Genomic DNA, 18,924 nt, shown 5'->3' on the forward strand with positions numbered 1-18,924 from the left:
TTGCTCTAAACAGCTTGAGAAAATAGTCAAAGCAAGGGGTTGCAATTGTTGTATCCTGGGAGTGTTGATGATTCTAAAGTCCTTCTCCTTGTCTCCGATGCTGCTTCCTACACGATTGCCACTGCACCTCTCCTGAAAACTTTCTATCCTTCTTTAATTCATGTTACTTGCATGGCCCATGCCTTGCATAAACTCGCAGAAACAGTTAGGGCCGAGTTTCCTACAGTAAATACTCTCATTTCAACAACGAAGAAAGTGTTCTGTAAGGCTCCATCCAGAATAGCCATCTTTCGAGAGAAACTCCCCTCTATTCCCCTTCCACCATAGCCAATCATCACCCGTTGGGGTTCCTGGATGGAAGCTGCCCTGTATTATGCAGAACATCTTGAGGAAATCATGACTGTGATAGACAATTTGCCTTTAACGGACAACTCTGCATGTGTGTCGTCTGTCAAAAGAGCTGTTAAATGATTGTTCCAGTTTTCAGACACACATTGCGTACATTCAGGCAAATTTTCATTTCTTCCTGTCACCATTACAAAAATGGAGGAAAAAGTAAACAGTCTCAAACAGCAATTTTCTGTAATTGAGGAAGCTGAGAATAACATACAAAGTGCTAGGGACAAGGTAGGGGATAAAATAAGAGACAAGTGGTCTAGTGTACTGCAGAGAACCCAGGTTATTCAGTGCTGAAAAGGGTAAATCAGGTAATGGATGGGGAAAAGGTAGACGTACCAAGTGAAATTGAATTTTAAAATGTAGGTAAATGAACCTATGCCCCTCTAACATCTGTGAGTGTGAAGCGCTCCTTTTCTGCTTTCAAAATGATTTTAACAGACAAAAGACACAGCCTGACTGTGGAAAATTTGGAGAAGATTTTTGTTATGTACTGTAAAGCAAACTACGAATGAAAGTACTGTGGTAATGTTCCTCACAAATAATAAACACATACTCCATTCGCGTTTACACCGTTATTGGATGCCTACAGTGCTGTAATTGTGTACAGTGATTTTAGTATTAAGGTTTTAGATCAGTACTGATAATGATATATCATATAATCCATAACTTTTTTAACACATGACTTTTTTATATTGTTTTTGATAAATATCTATTTTATTCTGTCTTAATTTTGCAGTTATTTCAGTTAAGAATAGGGATACCACTTTTGTTAAAGTAAAAAAGTATCACGTTACAGTTTAGGTGTATATTGTAATATTTTAAAGTCTATTTCCTGCCTATCCACACATTTTAAAAACATATTTTTAGTGCCTATGTTCCCTTTTAAAAGCCTATTTACTTGTTTTAAAAGCCTATTTTAGGCACCTAAAAGTAATTTTTTAGAGCGTAAAATTCCAGGTCTACTTATCACAGTATTAAAAAAAGGCTGTAGTCCCATTCAGCTGTAAAGACACTAATGCAAAAGTTAAAAAGGGAGAGGTGGATGCACATTTAACACAAGTTACCTCTGAAATGACGGCCAACATTTGCTTAAATAGTGGCAATCGAAGGTCATTGTGATTTCTTCTTTATTATAATTTGCTTTATGTCGCACTAACACAGATAGGTCTTATGGTGACGATGGGACAGGAGTGGGCTAGGAGTAGGAAGGAACCAGCCGAGGCTTTAATTAAGATACAGCTCCAGCATTTGCCTGGTGTGAAAATGGGAAACCATGGGAAACCATCTTCAGGGTTGCCAACAGTGGGGTTTGAACCCATTATCCCTCGAATGCAAGCTGACAGCTACGGGACCCAAACCACGCAGCCACCAGGGGTGGTGGTGATGATAATTGTTCTTCAAAAGGGCCTAATATCTATGCCATCAGTCTCCAATGGTACAACATGAGACAAAATGTAATGACAATTTAAAATTCCAAAATTCATCCAATGACCAGAATTCAAAACATGATGAAGAATGAATGAATGGATGAAGGAATGAATTAATTAATGAAAGAAAGAAAGAAAGAAAGAAAATGAATTTAAAATTATCAGCAGATCCAAATCACAATAGCGAAAGTTAAAATAATTCCAAAATCCATCCACTGACTAGAATTTTAAAAACTAACAATGATTATGAACTTAAAACAATCAATCAGTGGATCCAACCCGCAATGCCCTACCTTCCCAAAAATTAACTTGAAACAATGGAATAAACTGAACAAGGGATTGCTTCCAAAGCAAAATCCTAAATTGATGATGCTTGTTGTCTAAAAGGGTCCAAAATCCAGGTCACTGGCCCCTCATGGTACTAATCGCTGGTAAAGTAGAAGCATGATGTTCCTCATGTAGCGGTACTAATCACAGGTTATGTACTATTCACAGGTAATTCACAGACCTATGGTGTTCCTCACATAATGACAACACTCGTAGGCAATGCAGACCAATGGCGTTCTTAACATAGTGTTACTAATCATAGGCAACATAAACCCACGGTGTCGCTCATATAGTGGTACTAATTACAGGCAACGCCCAGGCCCGTGGTGTTTCTCACTTAGTGGTACTAATCACAGTTAACACAGACCCATGGTGTTCCAAATATAGTGGTACCAATCATAGAGATCTACCCACAATGATACTAATCACAGATCCATGGTGTTCCTCACATAGTGGTACTAATCGCAAGTAAAGTCAACCCATGGTATTCCTCGCGTGATTGTAATAATCACAGGTAATCTCATGGTCCAAGACACATCATCCCTTGGTGGCCCCTTTTAGTCGCCTGTTACAACAGGCAGGAAATACCATGGGTGTATTCTTCATCTGCACCCCCCACCCATGGGGGGTGGGGGTGTCACTTGCTCGGTACGAGATCTCTTATGAAACTGTATGTTTAGCATTGGAAATGTAATTCATTTTACACCAATGATTTGATTACACAGTAACATCATTATTCCAAATTGGCAAAGTTGGTCCGCAAAATCCAGCCATAGGTGCTCCATTTGAGCAAGTTTTCAGCAAAAGTGGACATTTAATTTTTGCAAGCAGGTGCAGTGTTTCACCATCAAATGTTCACATCATTTTTCTTAACAGTTACCAGCAGAATATCACTAAAAGCAAAGAACAGTCATGAACAAATGTAACTGGTAAACACCGTAGTTTGCCTTCAATTGCTTTTGTTCATTATTAAAATTACATGTATTTTCCACCATTGGATTCAAAGATTATCATGAAGTTTAAGTTGCTGAATATACATGCCTGGCCGGTCCAGTCCGCTACGGTAATAAGAGTAGAATGTACAGCCAGCAACTGCACATTGTGTCGCATGGCGAGAAATAACTGTACCCTAAGGTGACCAACTGCTTTGAGTGGAAGAGTTCTCTTAGGTGGGGTGATTGTTCCCTCAGAGTAGGAAATGAAACTTGAACCCATTAAACAGAGTCTGTCCCCAGGTTAGGGGTGGCTGCAGAAAGTGTCCATACACCATGTTAGAAGCGGCCATAACATCTGCTGGCAGTAGCTCTAGAAAGCCTTTGGGAGTGGTGAACCCATTGTAATAACAGCCTAAAAACGAGTGCAAATATGGTGCGGCCTCGGATAATGCTAGAGCGTCCCCTGCAGGCGACGCACAGTTTTTCAGGTACTGGGGGAGCTGTGACAAGTGGGCGACCAGTATCAGTACTATACCAACAGAAAATCCGGGATGCTCTTCATGTTATGTTAAGAACAATGGTGCAATCGGCAGGGAAAATTTTTAGTTTAGAGAAAATGAGGTTGCCTTGTTACTTCTGGGCACACTATTCAAATTGACAAACTCTATGCCAGAGCACAAACCGCTGCTGTGCATCAGGGAAGAGAAGGGCAGGGAGGGGATGTGGGGGTGTATCATTGAGACATATAATGCTTGCACGTATACACAAGTTTCCTTGTTCGACTTACACAGATTTACCCTTGTCTTACAGACAATAGCCACAGTTTATTTATTAAACAGCTGTAACTGCACACACTGTAATTAAGGCACAATTGTCAGTCAGGGAATGCATCAGATCATTTCTCCTCTCGTCTGTTGGTCGCAGTAACTTTCTTAATTATTTACGACGTTTGAAGATACAATTCTGCTGCCCCACAATTGTGTATTCTTTCACTTACAACGTTGTAAATGAAATGAAATACTGAATGAAGAAAGCAATATGCCCAATGGTTTGATTACAGTAGATGTTCAATATGCCACCCCCACCTACTTCAACGCACGGTTCACAACAATGTAGCAGTGACCTTTGGACTCTGTTCAGGATGTGTGGTATGTCGTGAATGAACTGGAAAACTGTCTATATTCTTGGTACAAGTTAATCTTCCCTTTCTACGGGGTTCGTATAGTAGCCAATTTGTGCATAATAAACTGTACACTGCCTATTGGGGCTGGGAGGAGACTATGTGAAACAAATGAGAAACGTGCATTCGCGAGCATTACCTTTGTCTTCCACTTCCGTCCTCCCCTCCCTTCCCACCTTTGACACACAGCAACAGTCAGTGGCTGGCTCTCGGGCATAGCAAATACAGCAAATTTGTCAGTTTGATTGCGCACCCGGAGGTAACAAACTAACCTAATTTTTTTTTTTTAAAGAAAATTTTCTCCACCAATCCGATTGCACCACAGTTTTTAATATTAAGCCTACACAAAGAGCATCCCTGATTTATTTGTCGGTATAGTTCTGATACATCCGTACATCCAAATTCGGGCGGTGAACATCCTAATCCTGATGGACATGACTGAAGAGCTGACAGAGTTCACCAAAGATAAGGACATAGCTATCATTGGTCTGAGTGAAACAATATGGAGACGAAGAGGGGGAAAAAAACTGAAGGAAAGGTACAGGCAGTTTTACAGTGGAGGACAGGTTGAATAAACAGAGTAGAATGATTATTAGAAAGGATGTCCAGGAATATGTGGAGGAAGTGAAGAAGATAAATGACACCATAGCCATAGCAAGGATACAGTTTGAGACAGGAACGAGACATGTTTTCCAAGTATATGCTTCACAAACCGGAAAATACAGAACAATTCCTTGACGAAATATGTTGAAGAAAAATCATTATAATGGGAGATCTTCATTATACTGTAATGGGAGATCTGAACGCACGAGTTGGAATGCACAAGTGTCCTAACAGTTGGAAAATTTACTGGACTCAACATATGTACTCTCAAGATCAATGAAAACTATGTGCACGTCTTTTTTTATCATCTGTGTTTTTCCATCGGGACCCTCATGGCCTAATTTGCATCTATGGTAGACTTTCCTGGTACAAATACTCACTGTTTAGCATGCATCTTCGCCTGAGTGAACTTCCCCAAACGATTTGTGATCACTCTTTCCCAAATCTTTTACATTATGTGGGGCATGAGTTTAATGCCTCTGTTCTTGAATTACCTTCGTTCTTGTAAAATGGGAATAAGAAACTTTCCTGGAACAGGTTTGGCATTGGGTCACCATTCTTTATCGTTCGGAACAAAATTTGTGAAAACTTTATTTCATTGCCTCCAAATCCCTTACAGAGCTCTGCTGGAATCTCGTCAGAGCCTACTGCTTTTCTATCCTTCATTTAGGACACTGCTCCCTCGAATTCCTCAAAGGTAATCTTCTGAGTTAATAGCAATGTCTTCTGAATTAACTGGGACAATAGGTCGTAGTTTACATGGATCATCTGCTGATATGTATAAAATGGCAGGGAGGGATTCAGTTATGTGGAAATGTAGTAAGCAGTCTGGCTTATGCTGACGACTTGGTCTTCATTGCAAATTGTGCCGAAAGCCTGCAGTCTAATATCTTGGAACTTGAAAATAGGTGCAATGAGTATGGTATGAAGATTAGCCTCTCGAAGACTAAATTGATGTCAGTAGGTAAGAAATTCAACAGGATTGAATGTCAGATTGGTGATACAAAGCTAGAACAGGTCGATAATTTCAAGTATTTAGGTTGTGTGTTCTCCCAGGATGGTAATATAGTAAGTGAGATTGAATCAAGGTGTTGTAAAGCTAATGCAGTGAGCTCGCAGTTGCGATCAACAGTATTCTGTAAGAAGGAAGTCAGCTCCCAGACGAAACTATTTTTACATCGGTCTGTTTTCAGACCACCTTTGCTTTACGGGAGCAAAAGCTGGGTGGACTCAGGATATCTTATTCATAAGTTAGAAGTAACAGACATGAAAGTAGCAAAAATGATTGCTGGTACAAACAGGTGGGAACAATGGCAGGAGGGTACTCGGAATGAGGAGATAAAGGCTAATTTATGAATGAACTCGATGGATGAAGCTGTAGCATAAACCGGCTTCGGTGGTGGGGTCATGTGAGGCGAATGGGGGAGGATAGGTTACCTAGGAGAATAATGGACTCTGCCATGGAGGGTAAGAGAAGTAGAGGTAGACCAAGACGATGATGGTTACTCAGTTTCTAACGATTTAAAGATAAGAGGTATAGAACTAAATGAGGCCACAACACTAGTTGCAAATCAAGGATTGTGGCGACATTTAGTAAATTCACAGAGGCTTGCAGACTGAACGCTGAAAGGCATAACAGTCTGTAATAATAATGTATATATGTATGTATGCATGCATGCATGCATGCATGTATGTATGTATGTATGTATGTATGTATGTATGTATGTATGTATGTATGTATGTATGTATGTATGTATTTGGTCATGTTCAGTTCCTGAATCGCAGCATGAAGCAACAGTATGAATTTAAACTGTTACTGCCTCATGGAAGAGGTTTGAGGAATCATTGCCCACAAGATACTGTGTGCGTGTGATATACAGGGTATAAGGGAATGTTGTATGGCCAACATATGGAACAACATGCGTATGTTCTATTTTTGGACCTATCGGTCTGCAGGTACTGTGATGGTCTGTCTGTCTGTTAGGTCATCAGCCCAGAGGCTGGTTGGATCCTCAAATAGCACCAACCAAAGGTCATGCGGTTATAAGGAAACCGCAAAAACCAATGGCAGCACCAAAATGAGGCGTACTAGGCAAGACGAGGAGTGAGGTAGTTTGCCATTGCTTTCCTCACTGGGTCAGAAAGTGCTATTGCAGCATGACCGACCCTATGAGCAACACCTTTCATAACACTCAGATGCACTAGTCGTGCTCTGAATGTGATTACTCAGCACCACTCATACCCCAGCAGCTTCCATATTGTCACAGCCATGGATGAGACTGGAACTTCGGTGGAAGCTACACTTTAGTCTGGCCTGTGATGGTATGTTGTCAAAAATAATGCCTTAATGTAAGGTACTACAATAGGTAAAAACACGCACTACAGTACAGTAGCTTGGTTCTGTATGCTGTGAGTTGGTCCAATTACGAAGGCAAGCGGCCTGCTGTGAAAAAAACAAAACACCTGGACGAAGGTCAGAGTAGTAGAACAAATCACAACAAGCACATGAACTGGTTATGTAACATGGTGTTGACAAAGACTTGCTGTGGGTCATGGACATGGACACTGGTGCCATGGCTGTTTGCATGAGGGTCACCCATGTGCAACGAGTAAGGCGTGTTTAACACTCACTGTGTGTGTGATTTAAAGTAAAAATGAAAGCAATGAATTGTTACCTGGACAATAACAAGCCGCTGACAGCTGTACAATACTGTAGCAAATATACTTCCCATACACCCCTAACGCTGCCCACTGTCATTTCTTGATGGATACAGTACTTCTGCATAAATCTCTTGGCACAGGCCAGAGTAATACGTAGCTTCCACCGAAGTCCCAGTCAACACCCATGGCTGTGACAATATGGAAGCTGCTGGGGTATGGGTAGTGCTGAGTACTGACATTCAGATTATGACGAGTGCATCTGAGTGTTATGAAAGGTGTTGCTCATAGGGTCAGTCGTACTGCAATAGTACTTTCTGACCCAGTGGGGAAAGCAATGGCAAACTACCTCACTCCTCATCTTGCTTAGTACGCCTCATTTTGGTGCTACCATTAGTTTTTGGGGTTTCCTTATAACCTCATAACCCTTGATGGTGCTATTTGAGGATCCAGCCAGCCTCCGGGCTGATGGCCTAACAGACAGACCCCCCAAACAATTTTGGTATAACTTTCCGTTACATACAATATTGTCAGATAACCTGAGTTGATGTGTCTGTACTGGATTGTGTGCTTAATTTCCTCTGAATGACACAATCATGCTTCCAATCCTTTTTATCAAATTAATAGAGTGCAACTATGACAAAGAGAAATGACTACATGAACACAATATATTTTATATCTTTTAGTAGGTACTTACTATGATCATCAGCAGAACATAGTATATGCTCCTTGACATGTTTGTCCTGGTCAGGATTTTGTTTGTGCTTCATCCATGTAGCAATGGTAAAGGTGGTTGCTAAGTTGTGATCCAAGACATCCGAAGGGATTGCAACAGCAGAACTCACTCCATCAAATTCAAAAATCTGGTCCGATTCACGTCCTTCATCAGTTGGCAAGGATTTGGTCCACTCAGATCCTATTCCAGGACTCGGCAGTAAATCCACACTTTCCATACTTGCACCTACAATAAAACTTCAAATTAATTATAACTGACAAGCAATATCACACAGTAAGAGTTTAAATTCAATATGCTTTCCTGAGTACATTAACCTTATTGCAATGCAAATAAGTGTGAGTTCTCAATATGAAGGAGGAGGATAAAAAGGTCTTTGAACATATTCATGACTGAATCATGGTGGCATGTAAAAGGTTTGGATATTCTTATTTGGCACAGAAAGAGGTATAGTTGATTTTGTAAAGACAGATAGTGCACTAAGTAGTGATAACTGTTCCATTATTTAAAATTCAGTCTCGAAGAAATTTAAAGGTTTTGTTGCACAAGGAAATACAGAGCAGAGAGAGGCTAGAGGACAGGAGAAGGAGAGAAATGCAGGTGGTGTGTGAACAGTTTCGGAGGTAGATCTGTAGCCTGTAGTATATATGAATTGGAAAGGAACTAATTTATCAAATATATGACTATAAGAGTCTGATATATGAGAAATTACACACAAGAGGGCTAATAAAACTCTTTTGTCATGTACAATTGAATGACACTGAATTTATTTACACCGAACTACTAATAAAAAAATAAGGCTACAAAGCCTTTTACAGTAGCCAGTCTGCATTAGATTGAAAGGCTAGCAAATGACAGTTTCCACTGTATGACAGCAGCAACAGTGAATATCATAGCGCAAGTCATTTATATGTATGTCTTATTTCTGATTGTAGACTTTTAAATTTGTTTTGATGGTAGATCTGTAGACTGTAGTATATATGAATTGGAAAGGAACAAGCAAGTGTGATTTAATTCATCAGCATATAAGTGATACTTGAAGAATTAAACATGTAAATGGGACTTTGATTATAAATTGAAAAGTTATGTGGGTTATCCAGATTTCGATTTGGCCCAAAAAAAAAAAAAACTTCGTTAAAAATTTGACACGATATATATATGTTGAATCCCATAGGGAACCTGAAATATTTGTCCCAAATGAGTAAATTTATAATACTAATTTAGTTGGCCTGTTTCTGGACATTATCAATTTTCCAGCTCACTCATTCCTGGTTGCCAGAGTTTCTCATAGTGCACTGGCGCTGCCGGTGGCTCTAAGTAGCCTACCCACTGGCCTCCATGGTATGCACTAGCCATGCATCATCTTGGTAGGTGTGCTATTTACCAAATGATGAGCCCAACTTAGCACACTGGGGTGAAACTGGTTGCCAAACCAGGAATGAGTTAACTGGAAAATTTATGATGTCCAATAATGGACCAACTATACTGGTATTATAACAATTTGGCAGTTGAAGATATTTATGGGCCAAATCGGAACATTTAAATTTCTCTTCAGAGTCCCACTTGTCTATAATTCAATTTTCCTCACACCGAGCAAGTACACTGATTAGGGTTGCGTAGCTGTGGGCCTGCATTCAGGAGAAGGTGGGTTTGAATCCCACCATCGGCTATCTGTAAGATGGTTTCCCATTTTCACACCAAGCAAATCCTAGGGCTGTACCTCAATTCAGGCCACAGCCGGTTTCTTCCCAATCCTAACATTTTTTGCTATTGGCTTTATGTCGCATCGACACAGATAGATCTCATGGCAACGATGGGATAGGAAAGGCCTAGGATTTGAAAACAAGCAGCCGTGGCCTTAATTAAGGCACAGCCCCAGCATTTGCCTGGTGTGAAAATGGGAAAGCACGGAAAACCATCTTCAGGGCTGCCGACAGTGGAATTCGAACCCACTATCTCCCAGATACAAGCTCACAGCCGCATGCAATCCTAACCCTTTGCCATCCTTGTATCGCTGAAAACCTCTGATGCGTTAACGTGACATTAAATCAAAAGGGGAAAAAAAAAATTTCATATCTCGGGGGCTTATCCAGGATGAACACAGGAATAAACTTGTTTGAAGACTCTTAATCTTAGACAGCATTTTGGGATCACAGCATTAAAGAGACTAATAATAATAATAATAATAATATTGGCTTTACATCCCATTAACTACTTTTACGGTTTTTGGAGATACCGAGGTGCTGTAATTTAGTCTTGCAGGAGTTCTTTTACATAGTAAATCTAGAAACACGAGGTTGATGTATTTGAGTATTTTCATATACCACTGGACTGAGCCAGAATCGAACCTGCAAAATGGGGTCAGAAGACCAGCGCCTCAACTGTCTGAGCCCCTCAGCCTGGTTTAAAGAAAGTAAAAAAGAGAGAGAGAGAGCATTTTCTGACCAATTATGACTAACATTGGGTTTAAGCTCAACAAATACCACGTGCATTAAAAACAGGCCGTAAGCAAGTAGCAAAGCATAACCTACTCTTGCAACAGCTTTGATTGAAGAAAGTAAAGTCAAATTTAACAAATAAAATGATGACGCAAGGTAACCTTGTGATTATCAATAAGAATATCAGAACAGCACAGTTATTAAAAAATTACACAAGTTGATTTTTGAGATTGACCCGTATGAACATAAAAATTGTCACTGGGAAAGTTCTCTGGTCTTATGATGGAATTTCATTCCGATGATCATGTAACTAAACTCAAGTTTATTTCTAACGAATTTGCTGATGCAGACTTCATTGCAATTTGCAGTATATAATGCCTTGATTATTTGGGAACTGAAGAGGTATTTGCAGGTCGGGTTTACAACTATTTATTTCCTTTCAGGGTAGCTGCTTTAGTGCCCTAAATGCCTGTGTACTTTCCAGCTAACTCCTGCCATTTCTCAGATGGTTCTGTAATTACTAGGGCCCAGATTCACATGCACTAAAAACTCCAAAAATATGCATGCACGTATGCGCTAAAAACGTTAAAAATATGCACGGAAATATGCACTGAAAATAAAACAAAATGCACTTACCAAACCCATTATTTAATTTTAACTCAGTGCTAAATTGACAAACATGCTTCATTCCTTGAAAAATTATGCATGGCAGTAGGTTATCTACAGTTTTTCAATGTTCTCAGGGGTCAATGACTTTCTGTTGTCGGACACAATTAATTTATATGCTGAAAATGATTGTTCTACATCGACAGACGTAACTGGCCCCGACTGCTTGGAAGATTGTTCTGGCAAAGACTGCCTGATTCCACTTATGTAGTCGCTTCTTCAGTCCTGGGTTGAGTCGAACATTGCACTGAGTTTCCTTTTTTATTTTTTTCTCCAGTTTTACCATGGACAAAAATTTTAAGAACCGATGGTGTTTTGAATTAACTGAAAGGATTCGTGTAGGAGTGCACCACGAGTTTCTAGGCCCTTAATCGCCTTTGAAATTGAGGAATAATGCACATGGATTACACTGATATCTTTATATACAGCTTCAGATACAAATGCGCACTTTGCTTCACGAACACAAGCGGTATGGCTATCATCAAGACTTTTAACTACATCTTTCACATGATTAAAGTTCTCCTGGTAGAACGATACTGCAGATAACGAAGTTCCCTATCTTGTGAGAACAGGTTCTGGTGGAAGACAAACCTGAGACAGGTGAGTGTTGTACAACTGTACACGAGCCGGTGCTCTTAGGAATAGTTATTTCCCACTTGAAATTACTTTGATGACAGATGCAAAGAGGGGACGTATTTCTTCTGCAATACGATGCAATCCATGCGCCAAGCATGCGACAGAGATGAGTTGGTGAAAATTTTAGAAGAAACTAACCAGCTTTCAACATATACGAAGCTGCATCTGTGACTAAAAGGTGCACTTTGTAACAATCACTCTCCGATTCACTAGGCCACAGGAAGTCGCAGGGAGTCCTTAACAAATCTTGCAACTGCAGTGTGGTTGGTTTTCTCTAACGCTTTGCACGAAAGTAAATGACGTTTTCCGGGTTATTCCAGACATAATCTACCCACTATGAAGTTCGCAATGTATCGACCATACGAATGGGTTGTTTCATCTGCCAATATCCAGACACAGTTCCCTCCTATGTCAGATCGTATTGAATCAACGACTACAGAAGCATGCAGTGAAAGTAACGAATAGTTCTTCCTAAGGGTGGTATGCTTTGATTGACACAATACTTTTCAAGAAACGAGTGCAGATGTTGATTAGTCAATTTATGTAGCGGAATGTTTTTGCATACAAAAGCTTTACAAATATCAGTGGAAAATGTACTAACTCCGCACTGTGTTTTCACGTCAGTTCAAAATAGCTGTTGTGTATTCATACTCTGTTCTTTTAATCTGAGATGTGAAGTTGTTTTCGAATGCTGTTCAATTTGAATTTTTTAATTGCATTTTACACTCTTGTTGCACACTTGACAGTACACTACATCACCGTCACTTGGACAGTCACTATTGCCTAATATCCACTGTTTAATTAAAAAAGACCTAGAGCTCTTATCTTTAGGCATTTTTACAATTTAATCTGGTGAAACACTGCAATAGACGAAGAGCAAGTTAACAGATGAACACACTTTATAAGCAAACCTTGAGAGGCTACTGTAAGGAGAAAGAAATGTCAGAAAGAAGGTAACAGCTGTTGTGCAATGGGTCATTATCTATCTACCTGCTTGTATTACAACACTGAAAGCCCTTTCCTTGATCAGGGAAGGCTTCCCATATTGCCAACAGATATACAACATAGAGAGTTCATTAGATATTTAATTTCATTCAGAAACCTTAGATAATCGATCATACATAAGAGAAAAATATGTCTGTGTATGCACTAACGTTCAAAATATGCATCTGCATATGCGCATATGCATTTTAAAAATATCCGGGCCCTAGTAATTACTACAAATTGTAAACTATAGCTAATATGTTAGGCAAGCATAAGACAACATTTAAAAGGCCTAGGATTTTTGAAAGCAGAAATAATGGATGTCTTTTCCACAACTGTCACATTCTGCTGCTGTTTGTAAACATGGCTGTTCTTTCAGATATCGAAGTAGAGTTATGTAAAAGAAATTCTAGTGTTTCGGAAATCTCATGTGGGAGTAACCTCCTTTGTGACATAAGTGTGAATGATTACTTATGTGATAGTGATGTGAACGGTGTAAATCACCATGCCAAGAATGCCAGTGGTGATGGCAGATGACAATGTTCATTCACTATTGCTATTTACTCTGCCTGGTACTTTTACCATGGATTTACGTTGACAATCTGTCTCTTCCTGGTTCTACAGAGCTGGCAAATTTTGAAATTATGGTAAGTGGCAATGAACTCTCAGAAAACACTGCGAATTACACTATCCTCTGCACTGACTTTACGCATGTTCAAGCTGAAAAGTTTGATAGCGAGAAGTTTTGACAATACCTGAAGGAATCAAAGGTTATTTTGGGGATGCCAGAAGTGTGAGAGTAAAGTCTGGGACATTATTAGATTGTATGGAATATTGGTGTAAAATTTTAGTTAAATATGTTGAATAATTTTCATGATATGTGCAATTGTTCAACTGCTCAACTCTATGTCCAGTCGTCCTCAAAAGCAAAAATAATAGGGTAAAAACTAGGGATAACAAGTCCAGAAATAAGGCAAGGAAAAGGTTAAACGTATCTTTGCTACACAAAAACTGCCAAAAGATTGAAAATAAAGATGAAAAGAATGTTAAAAAGTTAAAAAAATTCTGAGTATTACCAGTGAATCAAGCAATGTATCAGAAGATTAAACTTGTGACAAAAAGAGAAAAGAACAAGGGAACATTTTGAAAATGAAATTATCCAAAAGCAAGGGGGAAAAAAATCAGACAACTGAAAGGCTATTTAAAAGGCAGGTTGTGAGTTTCACAAATAGGAAAAGTCCTATCAGTTTTAATTACTGCATTGATGGGGTGAAAGTTCCTTTTGGGGATCATTGTAAGTACCTAGGTGTTAATATAAGGAAAGATCTTCATAGGGGTAATCACGTACATATGATTGTAAATAAAGGGTATAGATCTCTGCACATGGATATAAGAGTATTTAGGGATTGTAGTAAGGATGTAAAGGAGAGGGCATATAAGTCTCTGGTAAGACCCCAACTAGAGTATGGTTCCAGTGTATGGGACCCTCCACTATCAGTTTCATTTTAAAAAGGCATTCAAAAATATGTAAAAATCAAATAGAAATTTGCCATCTGACTTCGTACCGCAAATGATAAGACTTTGATTTAACCATAAAATACCAACATACGCAAAATTAACGTGTATGAGTGATTTAACTGTGCACTGCTCCTTCTTGCATTATACCCAACAGACCACCTCCATGCAGTGCTTCCACTGATCAATGTGGATGATGTCACCGTAGCAGTTAGATGCATGTGAGAGGAGTGAATGCCAGGACAGTTCATTTTCGGTAAGTCACTGTGCTTTTTTTATGTATGGTTAGTATTGACGCATTATCGTTTGTATGTAAAACTTACATATTATTGGAATGTAACAGGTACTTGGATGTTGTGTATGTGGGTAGGTTGCTTTATAGTTATTAAGCATGTGGCTTTCCAGCACACAATGGATAAACAAAGAGTGAAACAGGAGGAGTTCATATGTCGTACTCTTGATAAGCTGCATGAAGATGAGAGCAGGGAAGACAACCATTTAGAAACCGAATCTGAGCACCAAGACTCTCCTATGATTACGAGCTTGTGTTGAGATTCAGCAAATTGAGCGGCCATTGAAAGTCAAATCTCAAAAGGGAACTAGTAAGAGAATTACTTCAAAACAGCTCAGCTTCAGCCTCTCAAGCTCTAGAACAGCTTTTCGTTGACTGTGAGATGGATAAACTCTTTGGTAAGGATGGGCATATATGGAAAACAATTGATTCAAACACAGGAAAATACAAAAAACGTAGTTCATATCCGACCAGGACCTTCGGCAAACGTGGAAACTGATCCACTTAGGCATTTTGAATTATTCTTTACTAACAACATAATGCAAATGATATTTTGTAATTCTTAAATAATACATTACTTCTGCCAACAATGTGGAGTTTGTTTATTGTTTCAGAATAGATATGAATGTGCATATGGATGTGTCACGAATAGAGTATTGGTGAAGATAATAGAGAAATATGATAAAGCATGTTAAAATGACATATTTATTTATTTGTTTATTTATTTATTTATTTATTTATTTATTTTCAGACCAGATTATATTTTATCCTCTTACCGGATTGTTTGTTATAAATTAAATGTATCAATAAGATAATGTCATCTTATTTAATTACGTTTTAATAATGATTATTTGTGTATGTTGGTAGTTCCTAAAACCTCAGCCTTCGTGGGTGAGGTTTAACTTCCGAAAGTATCCAGGGGAACCTGACCCCTACAGAGCGCGTCCCTAGGTGGTGGATTAGGGGGCCCCTACAGTATGTAAGGCTGGTTGAAATACCCAATACAACCCATGAACCAACATGCAGCCCAATTCCTGGGGGCTTTAAAATACTGGGACACCCTCTAGGGTTCATAAATATGGAGGGTTCCTGCCCTGGGTTATGGGTGAACTCCTAACGGCATCTACGGTGGAGAAGATGAACTTTGGTACAGTGGAGATGGCAGAAGGGGCAAACCCGTAGCGTCTGTACACCAGAGGAGTGGCTACGAAAGGCGTCTGTTTCCATGTTAGGGGTGGACTAAGTTCGAACCTGGCAGTAGGTATAAAATGCCTTTGGGTGTGGCCAGCCCATTGTAACAATAGGCTATATGGATAAAGAAGATATGGTGCCTCGAAAAAGGTTAGGGAGACCCCTGCTAAAAGCAACGCGCAGCTCTTTGGATGCTGGGAGAACTGTGAGAAGTGGGCAACCAGCACCGAACTATATCAAGATTGTGACAGTAAATGTCCTGACACTGACAGGGAAGACAGAAGAACTGTAGGCCGGTCAAAATCGACAATAAATTAACAAAACATGATATATCTCTAATTTTTTAGTATGTTGTTTGGACCCATTAGGACTATGTATACCCACGATTGCAACTCTCAAAAAGTTGTGGAAAAATCTTTACACACAAAAAACCGTGAAATGTTTGGACTTGTTTCAGATTCTGCCCAATATCTCCTAATCCATGCATTTTTCGGCGAAAGCTACTCTATACATTTTAAGATCATTAAATTTGTGACAAATTAAGCCCAACCAGAGCTCTGTAGGTCAATTGGTTACTGAATTACAGCACATTGAAAATAGGCCAGTTTTTCCAAATATTGAATATTTTAGTTTTAGACCTTCTTTGGACTGAAACTGCGTCGAAACCATTGATCCTACTAGTAGAATGTGTAGAATATAATTTGTGGGCAATTTAATTAGCTTTAAATTAAGTGCAGAGCGGGGTCTGTAAGCCTCCTAGTTCACTCAAAATCTCAAACAAACCCATAAAAGGTAAAATCGCATTTTTCCAGAAATGTTCCATAACTTTTCCTATCTTTTGTTTTTCGGTTTGGTAAAGAAAACGAAGGCATGTAATCATTTAAAAATGGTGAAATGTATTTTAATATGAACATAAGTAATCAAAAGTAACGTAAATCAATCAATCAATCAATCAATCAATCAATCAATCAATCAAATTAGACACATAGTCAAACTCATCGCCTCGGTTTTTGATGGCCTTGGGCCGTCACATTCGTTGCTCTCTTCAATAGGTAGGTCTTCATCCCCTATAGGTAGGTACTCCAGTATTGGTGGATCTTCAGGGTTGTCTTGAGGCTCATCATCATCATCGTTGTCCTCTTCAATGATAAGGGCAGCGTTCTGGCACGTTTCCTCAGAGCAGGTAGCACACATCATAGAACATCTGAGCCCTGCTTTCAGGCAAGTGCAGCCACCTCTGCACCCCTTCTTGCATTTGCAAGAGAGGAGTTTCAGGAGCTCTGCGGGGGCAGGAACTTGCCGACTGGTAATGGGGATGAGTCCATCCGAGGTCAATTCCCAACCCCAGTTGGTGCCCTCTTTTCTCCACCCACTACCACTTTTGCACCTGGTGGTATGTGCAGTAGTGGTGATACGACACAGCCTCTGTGGTTGGGGCAAACGGGCCAGATTCACTTTGGCGTTAGCTGCCGTCTTCACAAAAGGATGGAAGCATGCATCATTGAGGGAGTCTGCTGCATACGTTTGTTTTAGTGGATCCTAGACCGCAGAGGAGCACGAGCAAATCCACATCCTCTCCAAAGATGATGACGTGGTCAATGAACGTACTTTTTTGCAGAGCAGTCACGACGATATCGTGCTCTGCGTCTTCTTTTAATATTTTTGTCTGAATTCCCTCGAGAGCAAAAGCAGAACAGAGATACTCAATGAAGCGAACCTTGTTTTTGTCATTCGAGAGCATGTTCTCTTGGGGGACTGTGATGATGTTCGATGCGTCAAACACAGTTTCCGCTGATGCTGCAGAATACCATCGTGATCACTCTGCAAATTTGGTGCTCTTTCGGGCGCCATCCTCAGGATACCCGTTGAAGACTACACACACATTTCTCCCAAAGCTTGCTGTGATAGCACGTACCGAATCATTCCGATGCCACATGACTTTATGGACGAGGTATCCTCCATCGACGACAGTAATGTTTTTGCCTGCACACTGACGTTCTCTGTGGCTTGAGTGAAGGCAGTGTAAAAAGCTGATTTTGTGCCTTTACGCATCCCTTTGTCGGAAAATAGGGTCAGTGGATATAGAGCGAGCTCGTATGTGAAGTGGGCCTTCAACTGTAGGTCTGACTGTTTCATGATACACATGCGCTGGGATATGGTGAGTGGCTCGACATCGACTCTCTTCTTGTGGATCTTGATAGAGGTTGTACGCGTTGCCAAAGAGGGGACTTTTTCTTTCCTTGAGACGCTACATTCCCAAAAGTTTTTCCAATAATTCGGTTCACCCCTTTCAGTCTTTCTTCTCGGGCCGTGTGGCAATTTATGTGGGGGCCACCTACAATGCTAATGGATACGAGTTACCTATCGATGGGAACGGTGGATGGTTATTGAACCGGGATTTCAGTTTTTTCACGTCAGAGGTATCTCCTGTAATTTGCGTAGGTCGCATATCGACACGCTGTTCACTTGCGGTGGAGGCAATATCCCAATACTCTTCTCATATATTCAGCATATATAGTATATACCATCCCGCCAGTCCAATGAGAGAGCACACTTGTAGAGATACCTCTGCCATGGCTTAGGCCACCCTGGCTCGTAATTGAACGCATCAATACCTGTTCAATTGTCAAGTCAGTCCACAGACCTGGCCAAAATTTGTCGGATTTGCAGATGGTGAAGCATCCTTTCGTGAACAATTGATATTCTGTTGGGTCCATCCGGTCTTGCAGAGTGCCCATTCATCACTTTTTCGACACTGTTTTGAGCATATATCGTGGCAAGGAGCTGTTCGAGGCCGCTCCCTGCTATCCCAATTGAAGACATGGATGGAAGAAGGGCGCAACTCAAAAAACACACTTTTGAGATAAATGAGTTTAAAGAATTATAACATCAAACACTTCTCTCAGAAATACAGAATTCTTGGATATTATACATAACTAC

At 40.0% G+C, this 18,924-nt stretch overlaps 1 protein-coding gene across 2 annotated transcripts in view; it reads right to left on the bottom strand.

The window, feature by feature from the left end:
• The window catches only part of Cals (calsyntenin-1), a 466,513-nt gene that overhangs the window by 270,679 nt on the left and 176,910 nt on the right, over window positions 1–18,924 (bottom strand). For both annotated transcript variants that reach the window (XM_067140904.2, XM_067140903.2), the window contains exon 7: window positions 8,227–8,490. In XM_067140904.2, the coding sequence (XP_066997005.1) occupies window positions 8,227–8,490 (264 nt within the window). The remainder of the gene's footprint in view (window positions 1–8,226; window positions 8,491–18,924) is intronic.

The sequence above is a fragment of the Anabrus simplex genome, chromosome 2 (genome assembly GCF_040414725.1).
Source record: "Anabrus simplex isolate iqAnaSimp1 chromosome 2, ASM4041472v1, whole genome shotgun sequence".
NCBI lineage: Eukaryota > Metazoa > Arthropoda > Insecta > Orthoptera > Tettigoniidae > Anabrus > Anabrus simplex.